This window comes from Heliconius melpomene, chromosome 12 (genome assembly GCF_056956725.1).
Source record: "Heliconius melpomene rosina isolate 202511_hmr_F chromosome 12, ASM5695672v1, whole genome shotgun sequence".
Taxonomy (NCBI): Eukaryota; Metazoa; Arthropoda; class Insecta; order Lepidoptera; family Nymphalidae; genus Heliconius; species Heliconius melpomene.
In genome coordinates this window covers 13,008,361-13,024,012 of record NC_140400.1, presented here as the reverse complement: position 1 = coordinate 13,024,012, position 15,652 = coordinate 13,008,361, and the positions used below count along the sequence as shown (strand labels likewise).

Below are 15,652 nucleotides of genomic sequence, written 5' to 3'. Positions count from 1 at the left end.
TTTGGGTAGTAAGTTTACGAAATTAAAAAAAAATCTAAATTGACATAAACAAACAATCTGTCTAACATTATTTTTGAAATGGCAAGCTAAAAAAGCTGTCAATATTTATAAATACTAAACTCACGAAAATTTGAAAATATAAAATTTAAATTAAATTTAATTTCTTACAAATTGTAAAAATGAGGATTAGCAATTGAATTTTCAATAACCATCTTTGTAAAAGTATACGTAATTATGTCCGCAATTTTATATTATGGTTTATTGCTTGTGTGTATATCTTTGGGAAGTTGTTACAAGAAAATTACTGATATCGATATGAAGCGTAACTATGGAACCGGACTCGGGCTGATATTGGTCTGCTTAACTTGCGGCCATTATGTTTTACACTCGGCTCTTATGGTTTGGGGAAATATCATTATAATTAAATGTTGCGATCGTCGGTTAGTCCTTCCTTACTTTCGTGTCGAAATGATTTATTGTAAAGAATTAAAAACCTCTTATAGCTTTATAGCTGTAAGAAAATATGATCTGAATCTGAATGAAGAACAGTTCGATTTTACTGCCGAACGGTGGTTGTAAGTTCGATTCGATTTTCATTTCGCTGTTTTGCTTTTTTGATTGAATATTTTATTCGAGTTTTTATAAGAGTTCATAGAAAATATAGTGAAAATCGGCTTTGCACAAATTGATACAACATACTTTAATTAAGAAGAAACAATATATAAAGTAATCTTGAAATCATTTTTCTATGCATATTTTGTTATTACAGATATTCACATCAAATAAGCTTAGCATATACTTGGATGTACTTGCTCTATCTACATTTTCATATAAATGATATTCATATTATTTGGCTATATCAAACGCTAGCTCTTAAAATAGTGGGTTTGGCTTTTGAAATAAACGGATCCCAATTCAAAGTCGCAATTGATACGAAAAGAGTTAACCTATCAAAAATTAATATAGAAGATAGTGAAAATAATACACCGGAACCCAGTGCAGCTGATATCATTGCATATGCTTTTTATTTTATTGGACTTCATAGAGGTACGTATGAGGCCAGTCATGGCGCTGGGACAAACTGTGATTGTAAACGCGATAGGTTGTTTGTGGGTTCGATTCCCAACGGAGGAAATATTTAATGTTTCCTTTTTATTTGCTCTGGTGTCGAAACAAAACCGCGGCGTCAATTTAACCTCCACCACTTAATACGCAATGCCTCCAGAATTGCGCGAAAAATGGGAACGGAGTGTCTTTACACTAGGTTCTCTCTGCCTCTCCTGCTGTCAGCGGGATACAGCGGGATCGTAAAACAATATTTAAATAATCAAAATACACGTATTATCTATTTTAAATATTTTTTAGGACCCTATTACAGATGGAAAACTTTTTATGACCATTTTCAAGCACCTTTCAGTGCTCTAGGCGATTGTAGAATAATAACAGAGCAAAAACTTAAAAAAGCTGCTCTTTGTGGCTTAGGATATTGGATACTATTTAAAAAGTATTCACCTGAGGTAAATATAATTTATAGATTGCTTTAAACAAGTACCCTCATTATAGAAACATTTAAAATAACAAGAGTACGAAAAATTATTAAAATATTTTTTTCGTACCACAAAAAAAAATCCTATGTAGGTAAATGGATTAAATTCATAACGTACATATACATCTATCATCATCAATCTATATTTAAGTTGTATAATGAAGATATCTTTTACGACACCTATGGAGCTGATTTTCGGTACTTGTACAACATACCACAACTGGCCATGTACTTCCTTTACTATCAAGCTATAATGATGTTATGCACTAGTGTGTTTACGGAGACTGGTTTCGGAGTATATCCAGCCCAGTGCCAGCCCATACCAGGATATGGACCGACTTCTAGATTAAGCTTCTTAACTTTAGCGTACGTATATCTATGTTTTATTTATTTCAGCTTCACACTGTATACCGTACATACCGAGCAAGGTAGGCAGAGGGAACTTGGGAATTTAATGTTAAAGCACTCCGTTCCCTTTAAGCCACTTCCGTTCCCCAATTCCGGGGCTTGGCTTCCGGTGGCTTAAAAGGCTAGGTTCCCAGGTTACCTTCACATGTCTGCTTTGTGAGGGATACAGCGTGAAGCTAGAAAATACTTTATTAGCCTTTAGCCTTTCATCCATATAAATAGTAAAGTAATAAAAGTATGCACCACTCCTATTGAAAAATACATAAGAAAAAATGTATATTAATATTTTACACATTAATTTATGTATGAAGACTGGCATGGAGCTTACAATCAGGAAAACATATCTTGCCTGAACTTTCACCTCTAATTTTAAAATCTTTATAAATTTATTTCTTTTGTGATATAATTAGGACTTCTTCTCCTGAAGTAGCAATGGATGAAGAGTACAATTTTTCAATGCTCAAATGTTTTAATAACGAAGGTTTGCTAATAGGGCCTAAGATGAAGGACACTATGCAAAGTTGGGATATGCCAACACGGTTTTGGTTCTGGGCCTATGTGCATAAAACATTTTTGAAAGCGAATAGAGAAGTAAGGTGAATATCATTTTATTTTTATAAAAAAACGATTTTATTCAGTTATGATATATTTAAATGTGCATGGCATGAAAGCATTCACCAAAAACCATAACTCATGACGTACCTTCAATGTATATTGTAGCTAAGTATACAAATGTTCATATCAGCGGGCCCGGTAGACGTAGACGCCCGTATTAATAAATATATATTTAAGTAATTTAATTTCAGATTATATATTTATATATTGATATATGAATTACCCGCTGATTGGAGCGCCACTTACTGGGTCTAATTAAATTTTCACACAATCCATGAGTCCATTAAATTATAAACATTAAATTTCACACAAGTCGATTTAGTATTCTAGTCTTATTAAGAAGATTAGAGATACAAAACACGTACAGAAGAATTATAAACATAATTATATAAGATATGATTATAATTGTCTTTTGCAGAAGTGCGTTTTCTTTATTGGCTTGGACAATCTGGTCGGGACCAAGTCTACCCCAATTCATTATAGCTGTTACTTTGTGGGTATATGTGCATCTAGAAGCAGAATACACAGTACTTTATGATACTACAGGCCCAGTTAGTATAAACCTTATCTTATTAACTTCACGTGTATGTAGAACTTAACACTAGGTTTCCTCTGCCTACCCTGCTGCGTGCGGGATACAGCGTGAAGCTGATTTAAGAATATTGACGCCATTGTGGCGCAGTGGGACAACATCTGACAGTAAACATGGTAGCTGTGGGTTCGACTTACACTCGGGGAACGATTCGTTCCTTTGAGCTCGTTCCGAACGAACTCAAAGCGGAGAATATTGATATTAGGTTCTCTCTGCCTCTTTGTTTTTGCCACTCCTTATCCTGCGTATAGCAAGGGGCACATTTTAGAATATTTTACTTTTCAGATGAAATTACCGTGGGACATAGGATTCTCAATAATGCGATTATTTTGCCTACTGTATCTAACCCCATGTTTTGTTGTAAAAAACACAGAAATTGTGCTCAAATATTACAATTCAATCTTCTGGGTGTTCCATTTAATACTTCTTTTGTTAATGGCGTTTTCTGTGATACTTTATAAATTTAGGAGAATACATGAGTAGTTCAATGAAATATATTAGGAAATAAAATCGATATATCATAATTAATAATGTTTTAATAAATGCAGATATTTTATTTATTTTAATTTCAAGGGAGTTTTAACCAATTTTTAGCAATCAAAAACTATTAATTTTATAAAATTATAATACGACACCTCTTTGATTGAATTTGAATTATTAAATTAAACAAAATATTTCATTATTATATAAATAATTTATTTTGGATATACTAAAACAGAGAAAAATAACTTCATAAAAAACAAACAAACATGCAACTTTCACAAACCTTGTTTAATGGAAGACTTGATTTTGGCCTTTTATTGCTTAGCACTAATAAATTATGTGTATTACGAATCGGTAGTTTCTAAATGTCGATAATTTTAATAATAATTAACTTTGCTGTTTAAAAAAAGCAATGATTTGTTTTTAACCGACTTCAAAAAGAAGGAGGTTATCAATTCGACTGTTTGTTTATAACTATTAAAGATGTACCTTTAGGAATATTTTAGAAACGGTATACTCTGCTCTGATATCTTCGATTGATGACTAATGATCACATCATTGTCTTTTTGTGTCTGTTTAAGAAATTTAAATTGTTTTTAATTACTGGCTTAGAATAAAGTCACTAAACTTTTACTTAAAGTAAAATTTCTTTACGCACGCTTGACTTGGGCAGTAAGATGTTGAATTCGCCATTTGCGAGGCGATCGAAATTTGAGAGAGATGTTATTGAAGATAGAAAGAGAAGAGTGCGGGCATACACTTTTTTTCTCTCTTTCTCTCAATAAAAAAGGTATCAAATATAGATGGAGCTAAAGAAGTTTTACTTCAGTTGTGTGCACGCTCATTTATTTTTTTCATATTTTTAAATATCTTGTTAACTTATTTTAAAATTATCCTAATGGAAAATGTCTTTAAATTTATCTAAATCTACACTACAGCCTTTTCTCTTAATACAATATTCAATAGAATTATTATGATTTATCACAATTAATCTAAAAATATAATTTATCGCAAAGCATTATTGTCCTATAATTCCGTGTATTTTTTTATTTTTAATATATTATTATGAACAATGTAGCCTTGGCGTACAAACTTCTAAATGCAAGGTATAATTTTGATATAATTACGAAGTTACGAACAATACACGTAATAATTAGACATTCAAGTTTATTAACCCTATAGCAAAAACCATTCATTCATTTTAAAAAGTAATCCAAAGTAAAAACTAGAAAATATACTTTCGGATGGTTAGTATAAGAAACTTTAACAGAAAATTTAATTGCTATATATATTAAAATTTATTTATTTTTCGTCTTTACGCTTTATCTGACTTACAGCAGGCAGGGATAACTTTCTACCCAAATTCGAGACGTTGTTCGAAATTAAACGCAACAAAACTCAATGTTATCCTAAATAACAATAATACATTTTAACTAGGCCATTTGTACATATATGTATATAAGCATAACAATTTATACTATCTAAATGATCAACAACAATTGTATCTAACAACCTGATTAATTTTGAATTATCATTAATTTATCAACTTTCATAAAATTTTAAATTCATAACAATTACTAAATAATAATAATTTAAATAATACGTTTTGTTCTACACTGTGACTTCTTAATCTATGCCTTTTTGTTCTTTATTTTGTGATCTATTTTCCATGGTTATTGGAAATTTAAATATGTTTTAACATAAATATGATTTGAAAGTATACTTAAATGTAATATTAAAGACTTATTTTATAAAACTTAAACATGTTTTAACCACGAATTTTAGTACTCTCTATGGTAATTGTAGGATCCTCTATAGTTGTCTTATTCTGTATGAGTCTCAACTCTAAAAGTGAACTAGGAATTTTTCCATCAGGTTGGATATCTGTAAAATAAAAAATATATTTATAACTTATCATACTTGATTTTAAAATAAAATATTTACGTCTTGTCTTAAATTAATAACAAGGGCGTGGGAAGGGTGGGAGCCGGGTCAAATACGGCCCGTATTTGACTTTTGGATTTTTCTTGCTTTCTGATTGCTCTGATTACTTTGGCGATTGCCGATTGGCATTACCGATTGAGCAATGAACATGCTGTAATAAAGAGATTTATTAATATTTCGTATTTACCTCGAGCTTTATAATATGTATCTTTAACTATATACTGAAGGGTAGCAACGGTTTTTTCTAATGTAATTTTTAGATCTTTATTGCTCTTATGAGTCCAAGCCAGGAACAAAGCGGCAAAAAGATCACCTGTACCCGTAAATGATGCATTTAATTTTGGTATCTCAATTTGGTAGCACGAATCTGTAAAGAAATTAAAAAAAAGAATGTTAATTACGAGTATATTTTTTTAAACGGCGTTGTTTTTAAGAATCGGCCAAGTGTGAGCCGGACTCGCCCACCAAGGGTCCCCTTCACGCGATAAATGATAGGCGAACAACAAAAGTAATCCTTTAAAGGATCTTAACTTCGATTCGATTATTAATATAAACACAAATTTTAATCTTCAAATAAAGTAATGACTTATCTGAGTTGACGTAATGGTTCCAATAGTTACAAAGCAAAATAATAGATATCGTATTGATCTTGTATTACTACGATAATAATAAATGGCCTTACTCGACTCGACTATAGGCGAGGCCACAGAGAGGCCAAGTTTTTATTTTCATTAAGATAAATTATTTGAAATATCCGATTGCGACACAAATTGTAAAATTTAAACAGTTTCATATTGAAGATAATAAAAGTATTTAGAAACGTGTGTATATTTTTACCAACTATGCTATACTTCAATGTTTTTAATAACCTAAGTATTTAATGAATGTGTCACTAACATTGTAAAATCATATTATTTTCCTGATACTTGTCAGTTGTAGGAATCGACAAAATTCAATATAACAATATAGCAAAGAAAATGTACTTATAATAACAAAATGAATTTTCGAGTCGAAATTTAAGATAAAAATAACGTGTCTTAATTAGACTGTGACAGACATCTGTACACTCAATAAACAAACAATAGTTCTCTCTATTATCAAGTTTATAGGCGTAGCGGAACGAGATACAATGAATAATAAATAGGAATATTTACCTTTATTGCTAGCAATGGCCAGCATATTTTTCTTATCACCCAATTCGGTGCTTGATAGGACTACTGTTTTAACACCTTTAAGATGTAAGGCGTCTATCACTTCAAGAGCACCATTTAAATCATTCATTTTCAAGCCAGTTATTAGTTCCGCTTCAAACTGATTAGGAGTCAAGATATCAGCTAAAGGGATGACTATGTCCCTATATACTGGCAAAATGTCCTCTGGCACATACATTTTACCATTATCTCCCATAACTGGATCACAGACTGGAATTACAAATATTTAATTAGGTATGTTGAGTAGTAGCCTCAGGTTATTTCAGAGCAAAGTAATTGTAAATATAAAGTAATAAAAAAGAAGGAATATTAAATATCATGTTACTGTTTTTTTTTTGCTTTTAGCTTCAATCCTAGATATACTTTAAGAAAGGAGAACTTAATTTACCTTAAATTCTGACATTGTGTGTTAAGTTGCACAACTCAATACTGCTTTTTGTGTTACCCGAGAAAAGTAATGAAAATATTTCATTACCCTAAGTGGGCATCGAAAAGATCACCATCGATTTACAGTCAGATTATGTTATACTGTCAAAGGTAGATAGATTATTGCAATTTGTAGATATTGTGATGTTAATCGAAGATGTTTTTACAAGATCTTATTAACATCGTTATAGAATTCCATAATAGATTAGATACAAAATATAAGGAAAACTTTAACATTAATAAGATTGCATCAGTATATATATGATAAACATGTATATCAATTTATTTTCAAACCTGTTACTAAGCTTAACTGATAAGGCTATTTACAGTTTTAATGACACTAGAATAAATAGAAATGAATGTATTTACATGAAACCACAAATATGATAAGTATACAAAAATTATAGAGGCATACAGTGGCACAGCATTTGACTGTAAGTGTGAAACAAGTAGGTTTTATCCCCATTCAGAGGAATGAATTATGTTCATCACTTTAGTAACAATACATAGAACATCATTTAGAACTGCCATTCAACACCTAATGTCTTGAAATAAGCCGAAAGTGGGGCATGGAGTATCTTAACATTAGGTTTTCTTTGCCTACTCTTCAATATGAGAGACAGCATGCAGCTATAATAAAATTTAATGCTTACTTTAAAGACATTTAACACTCTGCGTGTTACTTTATCATTCTGTCATAATAGACAGAATGATAAAGTAACATTTAAATAATAATCTACATCTTAGAGTACCTAGATACAAAACTTACCATATATTAAATTTGGATTTTTCTCCCTGAGCTTTTGGATAATCTGAGCTATTTGTTTTAAAGAATCAGGTGATCTTGAATAACCAGTTAAAAAGTGAGTATAGTAGTCAACATTATTTAGTATTAAGCCATTAACAATCTCAGCCATATCTTCATTTTCAAGAACTGTCCCTTTAATATATTTATAGCCAGTGTGAGTTGAAAACTGAACTGTGTTGATGGCATCAACTTCAAATCCTAAAATCTGAATAAAAAAGATAAGAAAAAAATTAAGAACACACAAATCTCAGTAATAAAACAAAACTATTGATAATAAACGTTCATTAAGGTTTTTCGTCTTACATGATTAAATAAAACAATTTATTAATAAAATTTGCGAAATAAAAAATATCTTACTTGTAGAGGAAATACCGCACTCTTATTGCCCACATATCCATGGACGACATGACTTTGAATTGAAAGCACTTTTGGTGTGGAATCTATTGACATTTTTAGGAAATATTTTTGTTAAAATTTTGGAGCCACACACAACCTTACTAAAGTAAATACAACTGCTTTCTGAATAAAGCGAGTAAATGCGATAATTTTGAATATTACTTATATCACAGATTACAAGCTTGTCGGTTTGATAATGCTACGACTATATTGTGTTATAAATTATAAAATAAATTGTTTAAATATTATGAAATAAAGGTAGATAATTAGCACTTATTTAAAACTGACACAAGACATGTGTCATGTCAATGTCAATTTAAAATGAGACTTGACTCTAGTCAGAAAAACTTAAGTAAAAAAATTAATATTATTAAATGTGTTTTTATTATTGTCTAATTACAATATTTATTTAAAATTAATTAAGATCGGCTGATTTTGTTATTGGGAGATTAGGGTTAAGTATGAGCTATGCTGCATAGCCGAAGATTCGGCCGATTTTTGGCTGAAAGTGAAACTAAATTTGACTAGACTGACAATGTTATAAAAGGGCTAACTCTTTATTGTACTTTTTTCTAAGTATATTAATAAGTTCTTTTTTTACGTATTAAAAATAATTATTTATTTTGTAGTGGTAAGGAGGGGAGCCACAAAATTTGTAGCACAAAGTTTGTGGATTAAATTAAATTAATTAAATTTTATATATATATATTACTATTTATTAACATATAATTAACCAGGTTAATAAAAATGTATAGTTTGAAATCACAGACACTTTAATTTTACTTATATTTATAAATAATGAATTACCTACATTTGTTATTAAAATAATTATATTCTATTGGCTACTGGTTGGTTTTTCTTGTGCAGTTTCATAGGCTCTTTCCAAAGTTTCTGTTATAACCTTCATATCATTCTCAATACTGCGAGCCCAATTTTCCACATCTCCTATTTCTTTGAGAGCACTGCTAAAATTTTCAACAAGTGCAAGCCATTGTTGAGTCTGTTTAGCAAAATTAATTGCTCCTTGATGGAGCAATTTGGCTTCAGCATCTAGTTTCTTTTGATTTAAATAAGCTTGAGCTACACTGTAACAGAAAAATTTAAGTATAAAAGATGTATATGAGGCCAGTCTTTCTGTAGAGGTACAAGTGTGTTAAGCGCAAGTGGTTGTGGGTTTGTTCGCCACTAGAGTAAATAAAATTTTCTTAGATGTAGAGGCAAAGCACTATGTTGAGTTCTACTTTTCAACATTGCAATGGCATGGCAAGGCAATGCCTCTAGAATTTGGGGAAAAATGGGGAATGGAGTATTTTAATCCTTGGTTCACTTTGCCCACTCTGTTGTGCTGCATACAGCATGAAGATTTTTAATTAAAGATGTACTTATTATAATTGATTATTGCAAAAGTATAAAAAAGATTTTAATATAATATGATAAATGTATTTAATTCAAAGTAGTTTACATTAATTCACTAAAATTTGCAGCAACATTCAGAGGATAATATTTTTGGATTGTTGAACCAACTTACCCAACATTTAAATGGTCAACAAGAGCTTGTGTTAGATCATTAGCAGCAGTGATACATTCTTTTCGTTTTTGTTCTATATAAATTAAACAAATATTAATTATAATAAAATAAATGTTAACTTTTTTGTTTTAAAATAGTATTAAGTATGCCAAAAGGAAAAATATATCGCAAAAATTACCTTGAACAACTCTTTTTGCGGCTTGTTTAGTCTGATGTTCTTTTATAAGAGAAGACAGCATTTTGTGAATATTTTTGTATTAACACAGTATCAGTAATTAATTAATTATATAGTATTGTATTGTTGTTGCTCTTTATTTATGGCGTTCCGGGTGTGCCAATTCAGCACTAATCACTTCGCCAGTGTCACTAGTATTGTATTAAGTAGGTAATTTAAAAACAAATTACTTGTTTACGTGTTGTGAGACAGCTGTCATTTTTTTGACAGTCGTCTTAAATGTTTCCACCCTTAAAAATTAAACATAATGTCAACAAAGTAATATGTATCTCCTAAAGTACTTAATACCAAAAATTTTATGTGAACAATTCTTAAATGGCGAATACTGAACAGTTATAATATGATGTTATTTCACTATTACATAACAATATAATAATTCGTAATAAATAATAATAAATAAGAGCTGGTGAAATATAGCTTGGTAGTTAGTAGTATAAGAAACACAAGGCGACATTGCCTTATATAAAAAAAATATTTACTGTAGCGCCCCATTGTGAGTTACAGTAACAACTATCTAAGAACATGCTAATCAAATCAATACCTATAAATAAAAAACCGCATTAAAATCGGACCACACACAGACGTAATGAAGCATCTTCTCAGTCCAAACGCATAGGTACATCGTCACTGTTCTGTCTTTGGTAGAAAATATAGGATGCAATTTATCAGATACAGAAGGTTTAAGTTTCAATAGATATTTTTCTATGATCTCAGAAGAAATGTTGATATTATTTATTCATAGGTTGAACCACAAACTGAAATTAGTTTCACCTACTGCAATTCTCGTGCCATTAACTTTTGGTAATGGCAGATTTAATAATTTTCACTGATATAAATTTAAATAGTTGGTTTTCCTATAGTGGTAGACAAACAGCGACATCTTATAACGTCGTCTCAAGGTTTGGTGAGTGGGGAGTAAAAAGGAGTGTTAGTACTGGAATAATATTTTATTTATTACTTACTTCTTTATCGACTAATTTATTTAAAGCAAAATGTAGCATATTAAACGTGTACATGTATAGTAGATTATTGCGTTGCATTAATTATACCCTACTAATGGAAGAGGTTGGTATTGATTTCCGCTTATCGTTTACTACAGTACTTATGCCAGCTGCGACATTGAAAAAATTGACGTACTTGTACAAATCTGTTTAAGCTTTAATTGTTATGAAAACAAAAAATATGTTCATTAAAGATTTTTTATTATATGTAAGTATATTATGTATATAATTTCCATAAACTCTTAATTTAAATAAACGAATGTATAAACATTACTAATTAAGCGCATTTTCTTTCTGGTTTATTTACAACACCATATCGTGATTTTAATTTTTCAGTAAATTCTGGATCATCCCAGCCCCAAAGATGGTGAGTTCCATCACCGGTTCGTTGAGATCTCTGCTTAATGATGTCGGGAGAGACAGCTTTTAAGTCATAAGCTTGTCCAATCTGGAAATAAAATCACATGAATATTTTGCTTATTTTGTGATTCCATTGTGACGCAGGGGCACAAGGATGTGTTTGTAACGCAACGATTTTTTTATGATATCTTATGAAATATAATGTAATTCTATTTACCTTTGCCATACCCTCGATGAACATAATGGTGGGCGTGAGCATGTTAAGAATAGGGTGTTCAGTCGCACGGTAGTCCCAGGGGAATGTGTGGTGGTAATTGTGGAAACCTTCTACGCACACCATCCACACTGCAATATTTTCTCGTGGATTCAGTGACCTAAAAATATAATATAATCAACCAAGCGAATACGAACACTGTAAATATAAGAACCATGTTACAAAAATGATTTTTTATATATGTATTACAAAACAAAATTGAATTAATTTTATTTGTTTATTTATCTTCATGAATTTATTATATGCCATAACAAAAACCAATCCCGCACTGATCTCAGGAAAGTGGTGAATATATTTTAAGTACGAGTACCTACAATAAATATTCTTCCGAATACTGTATACCTCAATCTACCCTACTATATGATGAAGTCCATTATTAAATAAATATCTCTGCGTAAAAATTATAACATACTTATCATAAGGCCTATATCCATATTTATGTGCAAAGCTGTTGACACTCCATACAACGTTTATTCCAATAGTGTACCGTAGTATTGTCGGAATGAAAAATGCGTTTAACCAAGTTTCTCCCCAAAAGTATACAGGGATAATGGTTGGCAAAACAAAACAAAGCACTGGCATCATTTTCATATAGTGTCTGCAAAAAAAACAAAATTCAAATTAAATCAGCTTCACGCTATATCCTACATACAGTGGGGTAGGTAGAGGGAACCTAGCGTTAAGACATTTCGTTCCCCATACGACACGTTGAGTGGCGGAATTCAGCGCCGCGCTTGGCCTCGACATCACAGCGAAGAAATAGAAATAAAAAAATAAATATTTCATTTCTCGTGATGGGATCGAACCCACAACCAATTACGTTTACAATATCACTTTGTGCCACTGCGCCATGATTGGCGTCGTCTGCTAAATATTCAGTGAAAATATTTAAAATTTAAAACTGTACAATATTACGTTTAGAATACACTTGTATATTGAAAATATGAACCTTTTCTGGAACATGACTACCGGATCGTCATAGAGATCTGAAACGTCTATGCGACGACCTCCTTCAATTACTTCCGGGCTTTTCTTACAGCACAGCCAGCCCATGTGAGAGTAGAACAGTCCGCGCTCCGCGTTGTGTGGGTCAGCATCAGTGTCTGCGTACTTGTGGTGTGTGCGATGGTCGCGAGCCCATTCAAAGATGGAGTCCTATACATATATAAATTAAATAAAATGTAAACAAGTATGTACTTATTGGTTTTTTATTTTAAAGTTTAGTTTTCATGATTAGGCTGTACTCCGCATCCAGTAGGGTAGGCTGAGGGACCTTAGTGTAAAGAAACAAAAATTCTGGAGGCATTGCGTGTCGAGTGGCGGAACTCAACGCCGCGTTTTGTCTCAACACCAGGACGAAGAAATAAATATTTCATTGGCTCGAGTGGGGACCGAACTCACAAACTGTTTACAGTCACACACTTGTGCTTCTGCGCCACGCGTGGTCCCATATAAAGTGGTATTATTTTAAAATTAAAGTAATATTCTAAAATTAACCTGAAATCCCATAGTTTGCCATATCATGAGAAGTGTACGAAGAGGCGTACGTGCTTTATAACTTCGATGCGTCCAGAGTCTGTGGGAACCAGCCCCGATTCCTATAGCGCACATTAAATGTACAGCAAAAGCTGAAAATTTAAATATAAAATACTATTTTAAATTACTTTTCATAAAATATAAAACACTTATTAAATCTAAAGAAATTTATATGTACCAAAAACATTAGTTTGCCACTTCGCAGACGTAAGGCCCAAATAAACACCGTAAGCGGAGCTCACATGTAAGAATAGGAACCAAAAGATATTGAACCAGACGTATTCATACTTTCTGGGAGCTGCCTTCTTGAGACCAGTTACGTCTTTATCTAAGCCCAAGTCCGCTGTTTGTGTGTCACTTTCAAATAAAACTCCAGATGGCGTTGGATCCACGAGAGGAGGCATTTTTAACTGAAAACAATATTTTAATATATAATACAATAAAACCCCTCACTAAGTAGGTAATATTCAAGTATATGAGTATTATATAGTAAAGTAAAAACTTTAGTCTCTGTAAATGGTAGATACTAAAACTGACTAAGATTAGACATAAGATATAAAATAACATTAAAATAATTATACCAGTTATAAAAATTAATTAATTATAAAATGATACTCACTTCACTATTTTCTTTATTATGATAAAATATTATTTTCTTATTAACTAAAACCAACACAGAGCTGGACAGACTATCTACTATGAGTGCCCAATATCGACTTACATTTTCTTTTTATACACTCCAAACAATAGGATTGCGTACTCAAATGCTAATGTTACTAATATTCTATTCTTTTGTTTATATACTCGTTTATTATTGATCTAGTAATCTATTAACTTTATGTTGAATTTTGATAAGCGTTGATTTCAAAAGATTACAATTAATTAAGTTATATTTTAGATGTGGTCAGTTATCTTTGAAATATAAGGGAAATTAACGACCGGGACCACAAATCGTTAATTGTAATTTGAATTAAAGAAAGGTAAGGCTTTCACAAAGGATGCTTGTGGTGCTATTAAGAATTGTAGTGCAAGTACATACTTGCTTCTGAAACCAAAATTAAAATTCTAACCATGTAGTTAATTCTGTTTTAGTTTTGTTATATATAGCTATGGATACATGTAAATAAGAAAATATGTCAAATGAGATTACAATCAGAATAAAAAATCCGAGTGATCTCTAACTCACGAAGCGAGGCTCTTCAAAGCAAAATCTTTGTTTCACGCCCTAATAACTCGTAGGATGGATTTACCATTCATTCACCTCACATGTCTACAATATTTACATAGTATATCTTTCTATTATTAAAATACATTTTCTTAATTTTATCTATGTCACAAGAGGATCAATGTCTATTTTGATAGACTATATATGAGTTCGAATTCTTCTTAGGGAAGGCAACTAAATTAGTTGTGTTTTCGAATATAAAAGAGAATGTTGGACCACTCTCCACACTCTCAATGACTCATTCTTGTTATTTTAAAATGACGCATTAGAAAACTTCAACTTGAAGAATAAAATTTATACCAATATATACTTTTTATCAAATTTTATAATGTAACCTGTTGGGGTGCTTGCAGCTGACTGAAAGGTGGCAAACATTTTTTTTGCAATTCCTAATGCGAGTTTCTTTCAAATGACGTTGGATTCACATAAAAAACCACTAGTAAAAGAGTATACCAGTATATGAAAGTGATTTTACAAGAAGTTTTGTCAGTCATTTTCGAGCTACGGACAGGGCTTTATATGGCAAGTATTCATCATAAAGTGAGTCCAGTCTGTATCAGTGTTGTTGTTTAGTCGATTCGGCGGAAATTACGCGTAGCTCGCCCGACTCTGGGTTCCGGTCAGTCTACATATTTCATCTATCTTTGCCACCTTTGAATATATTAGTAGAAAACAAAACAATGTACCTACATTTTAAATTATTATTTGTTATGTGTTTTAAGAGGCAATGAATATTTTGAAAATATTTTTTTTCGTTTTAAAAAAGAGGAATTTAAATTTATATTTACAATATAACAAGTAAACGTAAAATTGGAATCGATTTATGCGTAATTTTGATTTTCATCTGAAAGGGTTGTCAGATCGAGGGTAATTCGAATGAAATTTTTAGCACAGGTCGGCAAGCTGAACCGAATTACCGTTATTGGGTTAAAAATCATTTGTGACTTGAAGAGCAATTCTGCATAGTAACGTTCAATCAAAATCCGGAAAGGTGGATAATTGTATTTGCTATTGGCACACAATCTACAATTAAAAATATGCATATGTGATATATTGTTTTGAAT

At 31.2% G+C, this 15,652-nt stretch overlaps 4 protein-coding genes and 1 long non-coding RNA gene across 5 annotated transcripts; 2 read left to right on the top strand and 3 right to left on the bottom strand.

Moving 5' to 3' along the window:
- The first annotated feature begins 194 nt into the window (after positions 1-194).
- Positions 195-3,656, top strand: LOC146533963 (membrane-bound acylglycerophosphatidylinositol O-acyltransferase frj-like). Its single transcript, XM_085194649.1, has 7 exons — positions 195-440; positions 770-1,047; positions 1,366-1,517; positions 1,698-1,912; positions 2,365-2,550; positions 2,988-3,120; positions 3,447-3,656. The coding sequence occupies exons 1-7, from the start codon at positions 235-237 to the stop codon at positions 3,642-3,644; spliced, it is 1,368 nt and encodes a 455-aa protein (XP_085050775.1). The 5' UTR covers positions 195-234; the 3' UTR covers positions 3,645-3,656.
- A 179-nt stretch (positions 3,657-3,835) lies between these two features.
- Positions 3,836-8,713, bottom strand: Pdxk (pyridoxal kinase). Its single transcript, XM_085194647.1, has 5 exons — positions 8,391-8,713; positions 7,995-8,238; positions 6,743-7,009; positions 5,776-5,955; positions 3,836-5,528 (listed from the first exon to the last, which is right to left on the bottom strand). The coding sequence occupies exons 1-5, from the start codon at positions 8,481-8,483 to the stop codon at positions 5,413-5,415; spliced, it is 900 nt and encodes a 299-aa protein (XP_085050773.1). The 5' UTR covers positions 8,484-8,713; the 3' UTR covers positions 3,836-5,412.
- Positions 8,714-9,184: 471 nt separating this feature from the next.
- On the bottom strand, positions 9,185-10,392 carry Blos1 (biogenesis of lysosome-related organelles complex 1 subunit 1). The gene is made up of 3 exons (XM_085194648.1): positions 10,136-10,392; positions 9,958-10,030; positions 9,185-9,514 (listed from the first exon to the last, which is right to left on the bottom strand). Exons 1-3 carry the CDS (start codon positions 10,194-10,196, stop codon positions 9,265-9,267), a joined length of 384 nt encoding a protein of 127 aa, XP_085050774.1. The 5' UTR covers positions 10,197-10,392; the 3' UTR covers positions 9,185-9,264.
- Positions 10,393-11,121: 729 nt separating this feature from the next.
- LOC146533960 (uncharacterized) lies at positions 11,122-12,997 on the top strand. Its single transcript, XR_014878564.1, has 3 exons — positions 11,122-11,257; positions 11,530-11,560; positions 12,867-12,997. It is a non-coding gene; the product is annotated as an uncharacterized LOC146533960 (long non-coding RNA).
- On the bottom strand, positions 11,252-13,767 carry LOC146533959 (acyl-CoA Delta(11) desaturase-like). Its single transcript, XM_085194646.1, has 6 exons — positions 13,542-13,767; positions 13,325-13,455; positions 12,777-12,982; positions 12,240-12,425; positions 11,771-11,927; positions 11,252-11,641 (listed from the first exon to the last, which is right to left on the bottom strand). Exons 1-6 carry the CDS (start codon positions 13,765-13,767, stop codon positions 11,471-11,473), a joined length of 1,077 nt encoding a protein of 358 aa, XP_085050772.1. The 3' UTR covers positions 11,252-11,470.
- Positions 13,768-15,652: the final 1,885 nt, after the last annotated feature.

Coding starts and splice junctions, on each gene's coding strand:
- LOC146533959 (XM_085194646.1), bottom strand. CDS start 13,767: ATGCCTCCTCTCGTGGATCCAACGCCATCTGGAGTTTTATTTGAAAGT. Junction 13,456..13,541: donor GTGGCAAACTAATGTTTTTG/GTACATATAAAT, acceptor TTAAATTTTCAG/CTTTTGCTGTACATTTAATG. Junction 11,928..12,239: donor GGATATAGGCCTTATGATAA/GTATGTTATAAT, acceptor TTATATTTTTAG/GTCACTGAATCCACGAGAAA.
- LOC146533963 (XM_085194649.1), top strand. CDS start 235: ATGTCCGCAATTTTATATTATGGTTTATTGCTTGTGTGTATATCTTTG. Junction 1,913..2,364: donor TTAAGCTTCTTAACTTTAGC/GTACGTATATCT, acceptor TGATATAATTAG/GACTTCTTCTCCTGAAGTAG. Junction 3,121..3,446: donor TTTATGATACTACAGGCCCA/GTTAGTATAAAC, acceptor TTTACTTTTCAG/ATGAAATTACCGTGGGACAT.
- Blos1 (XM_085194648.1), bottom strand. CDS start 10,196: ATGCTGTCTTCTCTTATAAAAGAACATCAGACTAAACAAGCCGCAAAA. Junction 10,031..10,135: donor CGCAAAAAGAGTTGTTCAAG/GTAATTTTTGCG, acceptor TAATTTATATAG/AACAAAAACGAAAAGAATGT. Junction 9,515..9,957: donor GTTGACCATTTAAATGTTGG/GTAAGTTGGTTC, acceptor TTTCTGTTACAG/TGTAGCTCAAGCTTATTTAA.
- Pdxk (XM_085194647.1), bottom strand. CDS start 8,483: ATGTCAATAGATTCCACACCAAAAGTGCTTTCAATTCAAAGTCATGTC. Junction 8,239..8,390: donor GTGCGGTATTTCCTCTACAA/GTAAGATATTTT, acceptor TTTTTTATTCAG/ATTTTAGGATTTGAAGTTGA. Junction 5,956..6,742: donor GGCCATTGCTAGCAATAAAG/GTAAATATTCCT, acceptor ATTTCTTTACAG/ATTCGTGCTACCAAATTGAG.